This window comes from Microchirus variegatus (assembly GCF_963457635.1).
Source record: "Microchirus variegatus genome assembly, chromosome: 16".
In the NCBI taxonomy this organism is placed as follows: domain Eukaryota; kingdom Metazoa; phylum Chordata; class Actinopteri; order Pleuronectiformes; family Soleidae; genus Microchirus; species Microchirus variegatus.
This window is the reverse complement of record NC_139817.1, coordinates 17,300,056-17,316,476: the sequence shown is the minus strand read 5'-3', so window position 1 is coordinate 17,316,476 and position 16,421 is coordinate 17,300,056. Positions and strand designations below refer to the sequence as shown.

Here is a 16,421-nt window from a genome sequence, read left to right as displayed (position 1 = left end):
CATGCATCCATTTTCTTGACAGTATCTGGGGTAGAAGTGCGGTTGCGTCGAATGGGTTCATAGTGCTGTTGTACTATGACGTGTTTAACCTTAATATCTGTTTGGGTTTTATCGAGGTCTTCAGCTGAGCAGAAAGCCTTCAGTCTCAATCTGATCTCTTTCGCTGCCTGCTTCCAAGAGCCATAGGCTTTATTGAAAGCCTTTTCGTTTTTCTTTGCTTCCTGTTCACGCAACTCTAAACCCTTTTCTGATAAACTTCGCTCGCGAGAGCTGGATCTGACCTGTGTCTCAGGGGGGTTGTCTGTTTCTTCAGCAGGTGTTGACATCATGTCGAAATTGTGCTTCTGTTTGATTTATTATAGCCTTAGAGTGTGCTATGCCTGGACTCAATTTAGATGAGTGGTGCCTTAAACTTATCTTTAGACTCTGTAATACCACTCACATCAGACATTTACACTTTTAGCTACAACAAGGTTAGCAAACAGTGTCAATGCAAGCGTCATAAAACACGAAACTGCTAAACACTCTATGGTCAGACAATTTTCCTTTCAAATATCGTTACAGGTTCAGGAGTTAGGATCTCATGAGACGACGTTTACCTTAACACTCTCGTTTCAGCTTTAATACAACTTTACTGTGGCATCCGTACGCGGGCGTGGTGGACATCAGATGATCGTGTCCGTTGGCTGATGAAGACGCTGGCGTGATGGATGACTAGCGTTGAGTTTTCACTGTAGCATCCCTTGATGTATTTAATAATGGCAGAGAGTCTCGACAGGTGCAATTGTCTTTATTTGGTAGCACCGTGAAAACTAAAAATAAGCACAGAATGAATTTAATTAATAACATGCAAATTTGACAATCTTATTTCCACAGTGCATCTGAATTCAACTATACACTACACATAGAAATGCTTAAAGTGCTTCAAAAATAATAAACAACAATAATTAGATTTGGCTTAATTAACACAAGTCTGTTTACAACTTACACACACAATATACAAGATACACACCTCACTCCGCTCACCAAGGGTGCAAAAACCCACACATGGCTGTTTCCTCTACGTGCTGTTAGCTTGATAGCCTCTTCAGACGAACAAAACGGCACACAAATACAGCGCAGGTAAGACTAATTATGCACAAAACGCATAGTACAAGCAAGTAATAAATGTAATCAAACCAAGATGATACTGTATGTGCTAACTTACTTCCGAACGGAGGCTCGAGTGATGTGAAGAGTCGGGAGAAATAAGTTGCGGATTAGCGTGTTCCCGGGCTCACAGTGACGTATAGTAAACAGAAGAAGCTAGCCTTACAGGTTCCGGGGTTACAATGAGGGAACATGAATAACAAATAAGCTACTCACGTACGAGCACTCTCGCGGACTTCCGGTGACGAATAGTAAACAACGAAGCCAGCCATACACCAACAACAACTCTGTGACTCTGCAGCATCTTCAGTTACGCAGCGCCATAGCTCTGGCTTACCTTGGTCAATTTGGCTGATTGACAGCTCGTTTTAAATCTCTAAACCAATAGAATCAGGCCCCGGTCCCCTGGATTCGCCGCTGTCCAGCCGACACTTATTTTTTTTTATTTACATAATCACATAATGTTTACATAATTTTTCGCTCCTTCTGGTTTGATCCTTCTGTGTTTTAACTGTGTTTCGTGAACATAAGAATGGTTTATATGAGCTTTTAGCTGAGTTTCTGACCTTTCTTTGGGTATGCAGTATGTCTGTGTTTATTAAAGTTAGATATGGTTTTATGACGTTTTTTGTCGCTGCGTGGGGGCAGCGGCAGTGCAGTGCAGGGATAAATCCACAGGTAAACCCGGCACGTTGCGCTGACTGGGAGAGTGCAACTGTGCTGGGAACAAACGTCAGTGTCCGAGGCCGGTCTTACCTTCTTGTGGTCTAATGACTCTGAAATGTATTTACTTTACATGCATGTTTTTATTTTTTTGTAACAATTTACATTTTTATCATACTTGGACAGTGAGTTAACCCATTGCTAAATGCTTAAATGTAAATGTAGAGAGAGAGAGAGAGAGCGCGAGAGCTCAGGTGACTTTAATTGCTCTGGAGGAGTTACACAGTTTTTGACTTTAGTTTTGACCTCGATTTGGGCGAACAAAGAAGGATGGTTATCTTGAAAGTGTTGGGACATGTCAGATGTGTTGCCACCTTAAGCAGGAACCTTCCAGTGACAGGCTCTGCAGAGTGTATGCCCATTGCTAACGAGGACACCTTGATCGTTCTTTAAATGGTCAAAATGGTTCTGCACTGTGGAATGTTTGTAATGGATTGCTACTTCCCTCTGCCATTTTTGAGCTCCTTCACTTGCCAGGTAAGCTGAATGTTTATGATACTCTGAGCTTCACCAACCAAATACCATAATTGATCAAATTCCTGTGGTTATTCTACTTGGACATTTATAATCCCAGTTTCCTGTTATAATCATAAAACCAGTTAATCCTTACGTACCTAATGCCATGCTTACTATAATTCACAACATATATCATTGAAGAAAACCTGAAACTTGTGATTGAGAAAAACTCCTTAGTACAAGGTTTTACTAATTATATCCGCAAGAAACGCGCGCGGATATTATGGAATCGGTCTCGCGCGTCTGCGTCGTAGTCCGCGTCCGCAGATTTTAGCCGTTAACGCGATAACTGGAAAGGCATTTGAGATTAAATTTTCTTATTTTCTTATGGGTCACATACCCCCTGTAGATGATCCCTATTGATTTTGAGCTGTCTACCATTATTATTAATTAATTAATTAATTAATTAATTAATTATAATATAAAAAACATATTTTCGCCTGTATCTTCCAAAGTATTGCAGGTATTGGCTTCAAATTTTGCATGGGCATCACATACCACATGAAGATTTTGAGCTGTCTACCATTATTATTAATTATTTAATTAATTAATTAATGATATAAAAACCATATTTTCGCCTGTATCTTCCAAAGTATTGCAGGTATTGGCTTCAAATGTTGCATGGGCATCACATACCACATGTAGATGATCCCTATTGATTTTGAGCTGTCTATCATTATTATTAATTAGTTAATTAATTAATTAATTAATTAATTAGTTTATTTATTTATTTATTTATTTATTTATTTATTTATTATATAAAAAACATATTTTCGCCTGTATCTTCCAAAGTATTGCAGGTATTGGCTTCAAATTTTGCATGGGCATCACATACCACCTGAGAATTATCCCTATCTTTGTAGCTTTATTATTAATTAGCAAATTAATTAATTTAAATTTAGCTAAAAACACATTTTCAGCTTTATCTTCCAGACTGATGGAGATATTGCCTTCAAATTGTGTACAATGATTCATGTAACAACTATCTACAAGTACAATCATTACTACTTTGGCTATGATTGGTAATAGTTACATAATAAGTTAACATAATGGTTAACTTATTAGTGAACACAGAAAAAATAGTTAAGGCATTTTTTCTTTAGTATTGAGCTCATTTGGACACATTGAGGATATCATGGGTTTATTGAGCACTTATTCATAATATTTATTACATTATAATATACATTTATTAATTATCATATAAAAAATAGTTAAGCCTCCATTTCTTTATTAATGCATTGAATGGAAAGTTTGAACATATTGTATGCTTTTTCATGAAATTTAATAAATATAGTGTATGCTTGTTCATGAAATTTGGACACTTTGAAGATATGGCAGGTGTGGTTAGCATTTTAATATTCATAATATTTAACAAGGTATAATAGGTTAACTAGTTTTATGTAAAACTAGAGAGAAATTTATGGGTTCAGGTATTCTGTGTTCAATATCGAGTTTATATGGATACTTTGAACATGTATAAAGTGTAGTCAGCATTATATCATAATATTAACAGTTATTTTGTTGAATTTATTAATAATTAATTAAAACAGTTAGTGGCAGGTGCGAGTGCGTATACTTTGGGTATATTGGAAAGTTGAGGATTGGACAAGTTCGCGGATATACCCCTTGCTGTCGGCCCCCGACAGCGTATGCTAGTTTTAAATTGGCCAATGGCCATTCAAGAGAATACAGTGTGTCGGTTTCACCTACAGGTATGCAAACCCCTTTTGGCAGTATTGAAACCAAAATGGGCCATTTTGTGATGAGCGCGGATTCGATGAGGAAAAGAAATTGGGGGTGATGTGTCACAGTAAATGTGAACACATCTTTGTGTGTTGTCACAGCCCCATTAAAACTGGTTTCTTTGGTTCAGCTACACATGCATTAATGTAGCACAAATTCATTTTGTAGCTTTCTTTATAAGTCACTGGGTAAGGCCATTTTGCACTCTTTGGAAGATATGTCCCTATTAGCAACAATGTCACATATGCTTGTTTCACTATCAAGTGGAGATTTCCCTTCTCGCACACCCTTCTGATCTTTTTCGCCCCTGATCAGTTTGCAGTTTGCAATTAACTCTAACCTGGGTTTTATCTGAGCTGCTTAAGGTGCTAGTGTTTATCCAGTGGTTGATTGAGCAGAAATGAAATATTAATATTGTTACAATTTTGCCAAGGTGGACACGTATAATAATTAAACCTTGATTGAATCTGATTCAAGCCATGACTGCAGGGACTCTAACCACCCTCACTGCAAAATTTGCTGCTGTTGGGGACAAAAAGAAAAAAAAACAAATTATCAACTATTTCACCTTATAAAAATCTCCTTCGCCTTCTGCCCACACTCCCGAGAGCAAGTCGCTTATTCTCTCTTCTCTTAAGAGTGAGGCCAATAAGAGATGTGTGTTATTTACTTATAATTCTCGTTTTCCTTTACAATTCATGTTTATTTTCCTAGCGTAATTTAACATTTGCTTAAGGATATTGTACATGTTTCTCTTACAGGATTATGGTTATCACTTTGTTTTGCCTATTTTAGTTAACCTACTTTTACCTTCATAAAAGGGTCCAGTCCAATTAGGATGGGTCTATGAGGGAGAGAATTTATGTAGTCTTACTAACTGAAGATTGTGTCACTTTGTAAATTGCTGCACCAACTGCTATAGAGAAAAACAGACTTTACATCATTGCATATTAGGGCTGCACAATATTGTTTTATTTGTGATGTATATTGCGATGTTAAAATACTAGATAAACAAAACTCTCTCTCTCATGCTCTCACTCTCTGTAAAGTTTGGGTTAGGGTTAGGGTTGCTATATATGCACATGGAACAGGCACTAAATGTAAATGTGTTCCCCTAGCTTGGTTCATTCTGTTTCTTGTTTCTGTTACATCGAGTTTATGGGAAAACATTTTTTTATGGGAAACGGCAAAGAAAAAGATTGGTTAGGTTTCGTGCGTTTTCCATCCTGACGTGGCCTCTTGTTGATCACTCATCTTTGGCGCGGTGTGTGAGGGACAGCATGTGCATGGGGAGCGGGGCTGTCTGTGAGTTGAACTGATTATCCCCCATCACGATGACGATGCTCAAACAATACATTGTGCAGCTCTATTGCATATATAAGTTTTTTATTCACTGCTGCCTCCATCAGTAATTTCAAATGTGTTATTTTGTGATTAATATATTATGGTTGGATTTACCCAACCATCATAATTGTGGAGTGGCAAAAACTTAAAGCTCACATAGAGTGGTCCTGTTGCACATATATATTAGTTATGGAGGTCTACTTACATACATTAACTTGTTTTTATGGTCAAAAACCTCCTAGTTGCTGTAAACGAGCCGATAGAAATCTCTCTTTTCTGATGCTGTACTCAGCCGTGATATTTCAGACTGAAATCTCACACCCAGAAGACAGAGTGTGTTGTGATTGGCCAGCCAGCGTAGAGCCATCCCAACTGTTTTGTGATTGGCCAATACCCGGAAGTGACATAATCAGCACACCCACTCTTCCACCTCTCCTCTGGAAAGGTGGATGCACTGCTACTCATTATCAGAACATCGTTTTAATAATGTTTAAAAATTGTTTTGTCACGACTCCCCGCCGCAGTCCCTTTTATGACTTTGACTCGGAGTCAGACCCAGAGTCAGAAAACACTGTCGCTCGTGAAACACCTCCACAACGGACGTTATTCTTCTTCTGCGGTTCAATGTACGCAACCGGATGTGCCCGGACTAGTGCCCGGACCAGGAGGATCTGCTGTTCAGGAGAACTGCTGTTAACGTAACCAGGCCGGGTATTTTCAGAGATCTCGCTGAGCCCGAGATTACAATAAAACACAGCATTCTCAGCAATGGCTGAACTGTTTGTTTAGAAACTTCAGGGCTTCGTAAACAAGGTAACGATGCAGAAAAAACAGCGTTAATTGGAACTAGGTCTAGGTCCGCTTTAACAAACAGTCTGAGTGTTTCCATTTGGAAGAGGCTTTCTAGATGCTCATGTGGATGATAAAATGAATGAATGAATGAAAGGCTGTATGTCTGGCAACATAAATCAGTACACACACAGTGAGGTCAACACTGGCAATCGACATGCCGATGTGTCCTTGGGCAAAAAAAAATGAATCCAATGTTGCTCCTGACGGCTGTGAATGGGTATGAAAGATGTGACAGATGCTCTGTATGAAAGTTTTACTGTCAAAACTGTAGTTTGAATGGTCATCAAGACTAGAAAATTAGTACAGACCATTTACAAGCTCATTTAAAAAAAAACTATCACTTTAACATCCTGAGGCTTTTCACAAAAAAAAAAAATTGGTGCATATGAAAAACTGTCCAGGGTGTACCCCGCCTATCGCCCTATGTCAGCTGAGATAGGCACATCACCCCCCGCGACCCTCTGGTGGAGGATAAAGCGGTAGATAATGGATGGATGGTTGGATAAAAACTTATGGTGAATTCCTTGGTTGATGTGTTTTACAGAGCTGGGAGAAGAATACTGCCCTCCATCCCAGTATCTCCTGCCAGTGCTGGAGAGTGACTTTGGACATCAGAACTGTGACCAGTGGGATGGTGCAGAGGAGGCTTGGCAGGTAACATGTGACACACTAAGGAACAAGTCTATATATTTATATATATATATATATATGTAGATTATAGACATTATTTTATATATATAAATATATATATATTTGTATATAAATATATATATATATGTATATATATATGTATATATATATGTTCCACATTGCTTAAATAGACATAGTTTAAAGGTCTAATATGCAATACTTTGACACCATTAGTCGTAACAGTTGAGCCTGCATGTCAGACCAAATACAAAATTGATTGCACAGTCAGTGCTAGTAAGCTATCAGGCCTTTACTTGATGGTCACCAATGAAAGCAGACTTGTAACAATGTATGCACCAAGTTATTTTTTAAGGAGAAGGAGAAGGGCTAGTTCCGAGTAATATTTTATGGAAGCAAGCGTGTGCCATTAGCCAAATTAAAATGCATTAACAGAAATGCTTTTTCATTTTCAAAATGGAGCTGCATTGTGTGACTCATAAATAAAATTAATAATCAATATTTCAAAATGCAAAAAGTGTCTCATAATTCAAATGAGTTCAATGAGTTCATTAGGGATAGGCGCAGGATAGTGACGTCACTGGCCACGCCCCTTCTTCTGGCTCTGCTACACACTCACACAAACGAGTGGAGGACCATTGTGGACCAGACTTCTCTGTTAAATATAGAGATGTCAGACATTTTAGTGGTAATTGTCGGAGATTAACCCACGTTTTTAGGATTGTTAAAGTAGTTGTTGAAAGATTGTTGAAGTAGTTTTAACTGATCTACAGTTCAGCATTATTGTTTGGCTTGATCCTTGTGTCGGAGTTCTCCGAAGCGCAGGCTCCGTGTGACACAAACACACACAGCTTCAGTGTCTATGCAGCTGGTCACAATCAGCGGTGCTGTCCCTAAACACACCATACTCCTTATTGAGATTTTAGACGTTTCCCCCCGGTAATTGTTGGAGATTAACCCACGTTTTTGGGATTGTTACGTTAGTTTTAACTGATCTACAGTTGTGTAAGACTTTTCTTCCTGTGACGACACTCTGGTCAATCAGTCGTCAACAGTCTGGCGATGTCACACATAACCCCGGATTTCCACTGGACGCGGAACGGCCGTGCAACGGCAGCGGCGCGGTTCTGCTTCGTCCTCTGCCCAGCGTCAATCCCCACCGGGCGCGTTACGGCAGCGGCGCGGTGCCTTGGGAGCCAGCGGTATTCACGGAAGATAGCGCGATAATCTCGAACGGACGCGAGTTCGCAAGATCCAGCGATAGACTGTGTCTATAAAAGAAAACAACAACAACACAGCTTCTTTTCATTCTCCGATGTGGAAGAACTGTTGATCTGGTGTCATAAATGATTTTATGTTTCTCCACTTCAACAATCAGTCTCTCATCGTACATTATGACTCTCCGAGACGCTCTGATTAATTGACTGTTGACCTGGCAGCACCGGTCACGAAGTAATGTTGATGTGAAGTTGTGACAGGCTATATGAACTGCGTATTGTGTTTTATTTTGAAAGGGGGGGCGGAACTGTTTTAATTTGATTCCGTGTCGCTTTTCCTGTCTGGTGCAAACTGCTCTGTTGGAATTTACGAGGTTCAGCAGCGGCAACGGCAAAAATAGAACTGCTACCTATCGATAGCGCTGCGGCATGGCGAGCCGCTTCTGGGACGCTGCTGAGACGCGCCGCATCAAGTCTGGTGGAAATGCTGTCATTGATTAGAATGGAAGCGATTTGCAACCGCGCCGCTGACGTTCTGCGGCCGTTCCACGTCCAGTGGAAATCCAGGGTAACACCCCCTCAGCACCATAGATATGTAAAGAGTAGATGTGTCGTCCGCGCTACTGGTCAATACTGTCGTTGGACACTCCGCCGTAAGACATCTAAGACTCATGCTCAGCATTCTCAGCATGATCGTAAGAACAAGGGGAGTGGCCAGTGACGTCACTATCCTGTGCCGCTCCGTATTGCGAACTCATTTGAATTATGAGACACTTTTTGCGGGGCGAACATGAAAACGAAAAAGCATTTCTCTGTTTGCTTAGTCTTTTAATTAAGGTACAGAATAAGCAGTCTAGAAGTTGAAAATTAAAATTCAGTTTGGAATATTGATTATTAATTTTATTTATGAGTCAAAAAATGCAGCTGCATGAAAAAGCATTTCTGTTAATGCATTTTAATTTGGATAACGGCACAAATTTGCTTCCATAATATTTGAGCTTTATCTCAGACCAATATTAAACCTTTTTACCTCTCTGTATGAGAGAGAAAGTCAACTTCAGCTGGATGCTATGCACTACATTCTATCTCTACTAAGCTTGTTATTATGGCTATTAGGGAAGGGAACAATACAGCATTTTGAGAGTGTGCAAATTGGACTAGATTTGACCCGTGATCTTAGATGGACCGTGAGTTGGAGAGTGATTCCCCTGCCACAGCTCAATCTGTTTGTCACTGAGAGAAGTGGAGTCATTGGAAATTTATTGGTGTGGACAATCAAGGCAACATCCCACAGTAAAACACTGATCAATATCAGAAAAAGGGACATAAGGAAAAACAAGGCCGACGCATCAAATTTTTGTCGAATTGTCAGACTTTTTATTTTTTTTTAACAGCAGCAATGCGGAGGGTGAAAATATTCTACACTGTAGTACATCATTTTAGGCTCAAAAACATGGCTGTAATGTCCAATATTGATCAATCAAAGCAGTGATGATAAAAATGAGAGACACTTGCAAATTTCAAATGTTTATTCAACATCCTTCTTCTACAATTAAAAGCTTCCTTGGCCTCGTTGGTTGTGAACTTTAGGTGTTTGTGGCATGGATCCAAAAAGGATGCAACCAAGGCTTCCTTCTGAGCAGTGTCTGTATTTCACAAATACACATGAAAATGTCACAAGCCCCGCCCCCTGACATTACAACTTTTTTTTCTCGAGGTGAGCACGTGTTGATGGTCAGTTGTTTTGTGGGGGAAAAAAAGTCCCATCCCTAGTGGCTATTACTGCATTCAGGTGGAACTTTTCAACTCATAATCACAACATACACATTGAACACAACGTATCCTGAACTCGTTTAATAAAACTTTGTGTCAACAGGCCGTGAATATGATTGCGTTTGTCTTGTGAACATTATAAACAAGACAGCATATCTTCATTCTGGGTACTCGACACACAGCACCCTTACCAGCTACCAAACCAAGGCTAATAAGTGTGACGTCCTTTGCTGTTCAAGACATCAGTACTGTACTAGATATTTCTATATGTAATATTTGTTTCATGATGTCTTGTGATGCTGAATCTTGCATATTGGCTGCTTACAGTGTATCAACTGATTTATGTTGTTCTATCCTCATTATTGCAGAATAAATTCAGTGACTACGAGAAGAGAAAGGTATGTGACTGCAGTTGGCCAATGCTTTGACAATGTGATTTCACTCCTTATATTCTGCAAAATAAAGTTGATGTCACTTTGTAAACCACTCAGTATTCACACCAAAGTCCAGAGAGAAAATCAGCAATTTTTCATCACACAGGAGTTGTTGTAATTTATAGTTGTGATTTATGTAAATGACACAAACTAACCAAACAAAGCAGCAGTAATCCAGCAGCTCCTGCGTCTATGCAAGGTAAAAACAATGTTATGTCCAGTCAGAAGAGATGTTGAACATACATATGTTGGAATTGAGCAGGACTTGCATGGGTTTTTTCTTCTAAGATGCATGTGCAGATGTTTAAGTAAGGTTATAGTAGCATCAACCACTCTCTTTTGACTCTCAATTGCTTCTTCATCCTTCAGGTGCAGAAGCAGCAAGAGAAACTGGCTTTCGAACGACACTTGGCGGAGAGGCAAAATGAACACACCCAGCTTGTGCTCATGAACGCTTCCCGCAAGGAGAACATTCTAAACTCAGTTCGACAGGTAAACAAATGCTCATGTAGGATTGGCTTTTTATGAGACAATCTGTAGTCATGTTGAAAATGTGCCTGTTGCTTTTGGGTTTTACCATGCAAAAGTAGCCTAGCCATGGCTGAAAGGAGAAAGAAAACTTGTTTGTGTAAACGTGGAGACTCTGAAGTCTGTGTCCTTGGATTCACATGTCTATTTTTATTGAAACGCACAGTCTATGTGTAACTCTGTCAAAAGGATGAAAGGCCTATTGAACACTAAAATATAGACAAGACTTAAGGTGATATTTAAACTCATGACTTGGCAAATTCCATGAGAAGACCCCAATGTGTCTGTGTCACACTCACCCACTTATTTCAATTGGAGGCAAGAATCTTTAGAAATCAGTTCACAAGTTTGTGCTTTGGTTTTTTGTATTAAAAACAATATGAATCTATATCACATGGAGCAGCGGTCCCCAACCCCCGGGCCACCGGTACCGGCCAGTGGGTCGATCGAGAGAAAGAATAAATAACTTAAATTATTTTTACGTTTTATTTATTATCCGAGTCTGAACTAGGGATGTCACAGTTAACGGTGTAACCGTAAACCGCGATAAAATTTTTGACGATAATAATTACCTTCTTCATTTCAAAAAAATTTATTATCTCGGTGAATAACCGTGCCCGCGGTGTAGGCACCGTGAGCCTTTCCAGCGTCTCCGTCTGCTGAAGTTGCCGCGCAGGCGCACTCTGTAGTCTACAACCTGATGTTCAAACTTTATCGAAGCTGGAATCATGGCCGAAGGAGGAAACGACAGCCCTCAGGACATATATGTATATGAAAACTCACCCATAACAGTACAGCGCGGTGATGGCGTCACGTCATCATCTCAGACAACTACCGTGTGTGTCCTGCTCTCTTTCAGCCGCTGAATAATCATCTGTTTGTTGTTTTTGTGACGATGAAGTCTGCTTACACGTTAGCATAAAGATCACTAGCTTACAATGCTAACAGTCTACACACCAGCAGTCTCTGTGCTTTCGCTGTCATTGTGAAGATGTTCAGCCACAGACAATTAGTGTCATGTTCTCCTTGCCTACCTTTGTCAAACAAAGCTTTTGTTGATGACTGCTTTGATGACAATCACGCTTTAATTTTGCACTGCACACACACACTGCACACATAAGCACAGGAAAGTTCTATGCACTATCTCTCCCCTTTCTCTCGCTCTCTCTGCATGCATATTAATTAGCCATGTGTATTCTCCGTGATCGTCAGCTGATTGGCTGAAAAAGCAACTAAAGCTCTAGAATGTGAGATCGCCACACCCAAACTAGGATTGACACACAGCGATAAAACAACCTTAATTCAAACACAAAGTTTATGGTTTTAAGACCCACAATACTGTGTCAATAATGTTAACATGATAGTACAGCTGCAGCGCCCACCGCCAGCATATTAAAAATGCATGGCTTTTAGGACTATCAATGCTTTCTGAACATATTCACACACTTTTAAAAAAATACCGCGATAATACCGAAAACCGCGGATCAATTTTCACCCCTAGTCTGAACAATGTTTTATTTTGAAAAATAACCGGATTCACTCCGTTACATCCGTCTATGACTCACTCTTGACGCATGTCAAGATGCTTGTCTCTGTCACGTGATACATTAACACATTAAACCCACAAGCTAGCAGAATGAGTAAAGGAAAGTTTCTTTGCAAAGGGGAAAAGGCCCAGTGAGGAGACAGAAGAAGAGCTTCCCGCAACTAAAGACATTTGCCGTGAACTTTTCGGAGAGGCTGCAGGTGCCTCTGTCGGCAAGCACCGTCACTCGCCGCATTGAGGAAATAGCAGAGGACATTGAGACACAGTTGTTGGAGAGGATTAATACCTCACCGTGGTACGCACTGCAGGTTGACGAGTCTACTGATGTGTACAACAAGGCAATATTACTTGTGTATGTGCAATACCTTTATCAGGAGGATGTGCATGAGGATATGTTGTGTGTCCTATCGATGACAACCAAAATCACAGCCGCAGAACTATTCAAGTCGCTGGATGCTGTATATATCAGGAAAATTTAAATGGTCTTTTTGTGTCGGCATATGCACAGACGGAGCTGCTGCCATGACCGGGCGGCTGTCTGGTTTAACTGCTCGAATTAAGGAGGTTGCACCTGAATGTGAATCTACACATTGTGTCATTCACAGAGATATGCTGGCTAGCCGAAAAATTCCACCTGAACTTAACAGCGTATTGAATGATGTGGTTAAAGTTATTAACCACATCAAAGCACACGCCCTTAACTCGCGCCTATTCGAGCAACTTTGTGAGGAAATGAACGTGGAGCACAGACGCCTTCTCTTACACACAGAGATAAGATGGTTATCCCGAGGGAGATCGCTGGCCAGAGTGTTTGAACTACAAGAGCCGCTGCAGAGATTTCTCTCAGAAAAGAAGTCACCGCTGGCAGCACATTTCAGTGACTCGCTTACTTGTGCGACTTATTCAGCCTGCTCAATGAACTCAACCTGTCCCTTCAGGGGAAAATGACAACTGTCTTCAAGTTGGCAGATAAAGTAGCTGCATTTAAAGCCGAACTTGATTTGTGGAGACGACGCGTAAACAGAGGCATATTTGACATGTTTCAAACATTGGCGGGGATTTTGGAAGAGACTCAGCCTGAGCAGTCATTCTCCCAGCTGGTGCACGGTCGCCTGTCTTTGCTTTTAAAAGAGTTTGAGCACTACTTCCCAGCCACAAAAGACCCATGAACTGACAAGGAATGGACCCGCGACCCATTTGTCAATAAACCAGGCGAATCCAGCATGTCTGTGCAAGAAGAAGATCAACTGCTGGAGATCACAAATGACGGCGGCCTTAAAAGTATGTTCTAGACATCAACTCTGCCGGTATTCTGGAAAAAATCATAGCAGAATACCCTGAGATTGCCACAACAGCACTGAAAACCCTGTTGCCATTTCCGACATCATATCTTTGTGAAGCGGTGTTTTCTGCAGTCACAGCAACCAAAACAAAATAACGGAGTAGACTGGACATAAGCAACACACTTCGGGTGTCATTGTCTCCCATTACCCCTAGATGGGACCGTCTCGTTGCAGAGAAACAAGCTCAGGGTTCTCATTGATTTGGCGTTATGGTGAGTTATATTTTTCGTTAACTTTATATTTGTTTTTTGGTGTATCTTATTTTGAATGCATGTTTAAGCGTTACCATATCGATCAGAGAGTTCGGGGGCAGAGAGGACGTATTCTTGTTATGTTGCTGCTAATAAAGTTACATACAAGTACACAGTGGATTCACGTTTATTATTATATTTACCAAATACCACAGTTGTTGGTCGTATTTGTTGTATTTATCCTCCACACCTTAAAGGCCGGTCCGTGAAATTATTGTCTGGCATTAAACTGGTCTGTGGCGCAAAAAAGGTTGGGGACCGTTGACATAGGGATGGGACTTTTTTGTGGACAGAGCGATCGACAATCGACACCTGCGCACCTCAACAACAATTTAAGTTTTAGTGTCACAAACACGTAAAGTTCACGACCAAGGAGGTTGAGGAAGCTGTGCACTAAAAGGTGATCCTGCTGTCCAGGCTCCCTGCGCTCTCAGATTATGGTACGCGTTGAACTTTAAATTTTAGGTTTTTGAATTGCCATTTTAACCATTTTTTGCACATTGATAACGGTTGAAATAAAATGTTTTGGTAAATATGTTTATCTTTTAAGCTTAGGTTTAACCCTAACATTATTAGGTTAAAGGTTATAGGCTAAATAGGTTATTTAGTGAAAACTACAAAACACACATGGAGTCAATCTCAATCAATCAATCTTTATTTGTACAGCCCACAGTTTACAAAACATAGTTTCACGGGACTTCACAGGGTTGGTAACATCCTCTGTCCTTAGACCTTCGACCAGGGTAAGGAAAAAGAACCAGGGAAAAAACCCTTATAACAGGGGAAAAAGGTAGAAACCTTAGGGAAGAACCACAGGTGAGGGATCCACTCCAAGGACGGACAGACGTGCAGTAGATGTTAACCAAAACCTTCAATAAACAATTACAAAGAATAAAAAGTAAAAAGTCTTTAAATGCCAGGATCCATCTGGATCACTGGGTTTGTCGCAGCCTGTAGCCACATGTGGATTCATGGGCTACATGTCGTGGGGGGATATCGGATAAGTGGTGAGGGTTGAGAAATCGAGGACGGGGTAGAGAAAGTGTGGCTCGTGCAAAGTCTGTGTGCCCATTCAAGTGCATGATGGGAAATTCCCCCAGCAGTCTAAGCCTATGGCAGCATAAGATAGACTATTCTAATCAGGACATACCTGATCTAGTTTTAACTATAGGCTATGCTAAAGAGGTGAGTTTTCAGTCTCACCTTAAAGGCGGAGACAGAATCAGACTTTCTGACTGAAAGTGGGAGTTGGTTCCACAGGAGAGGATCCTGGTAGCTAAATGTTCTACCACCGATTCTTCTTTTATTTATTTTTGGAATAACCAGTAGACGTGAATTCAGGGAGCGGAGCGGTCTATTGGGTTGATATAAAGTGATTAAGTTACAAATATAAGAAGGTGTGTAACAACACATTATGAAATAACACCTCATTATGTAATGATGTAATAAATGTGCACGGCATTATGTAATAATCTGCCGCATCATGTAATAAACTTCCTAAATGCAATAAGTAATAAATTTTGCCGCATTACGTAATACGTTATCACATATTGTGGTTGTTACTACATAATGCGGGTGTTGCAATTTTTTTCTGTTGCCAAATGTAACTGTTGTGATTCAACTTGTAACTGGTCAGAAAATATTAATACAAATGATTAATTATTTTTAATAATTAATTTTGTTATTAATTTTCTTTAAAACCCTTGCACGGGGCACCATTATGTTGTGGTTCAACAATAGTGGCAATAATTTGATTGATAAAAATAATAGTAATAAACATTAATTAATTCGTTTTAATAATTAATTAACTTTAGATCGGGGCACCACCCTGAAATCAGGGAAAAGACAATCAATCTATGCGTTTCAAAATCAGTCTAAATAATCACTGTTATTGACTATATCAAATATATCCCAATTGAACAGTATTGAAGGTATGAATCCGAGCACTGACCCTCGCAACCACCGTTTGTCACAACATTCATGTACAAAAGACACAGAGCGTTCCTTTAAGTGAACAAAAGTAAGAATTTATTAAATCAAATAACAAGAATCAATTAGACAATTTGATTCACCAACATTAAATATCCAAGGCTAATGGAATGATCTAAGTCAATGAACATTAAAGCATAAATGATAATTTGGTACTTTGAATCAATAAATCCTACTTGCTAAAGCTAAAATCACACAAACTATGTACAACATAAACACCAGTGTGTGTGTGTGTGTGTGTGTGTGTGTGTGTGTGTGTGTGTGTGTGTGTGTGTGTGTGTGTGTGTGTGTGTGTGTGTGTGTGTGTGTGTGTGTGTGTGTGTGTGTGTGTGTGTGTGAACAAGAAGAGATAAGATAAGAGAAGG

General features: G+C 39.9%; 1 protein-coding gene across 3 annotated transcripts in view; it reads left to right on the top strand.

Moving 5' to 3' along the window:
* Positions 1–16,421, top strand: part of lrsam1 (leucine rich repeat and sterile alpha motif containing 1) — a 101,820-nt gene that overhangs the window by 65,722 nt on the left and 19,677 nt on the right. For all 3 annotated transcript variants that reach the window (XM_083903187.1, XM_083903188.1, XM_083903186.1), the window contains 3 exons: positions 6,872–6,981; positions 10,334–10,363; positions 10,769–10,891. In XM_083903187.1, the coding sequence (XP_083759313.1) occupies positions 6,872–6,981; positions 10,334–10,363; positions 10,769–10,891 (263 nt within the window). The remainder of the gene's footprint in view (positions 1–6,871; positions 6,982–10,333; positions 10,364–10,768; positions 10,892–16,421) is intronic.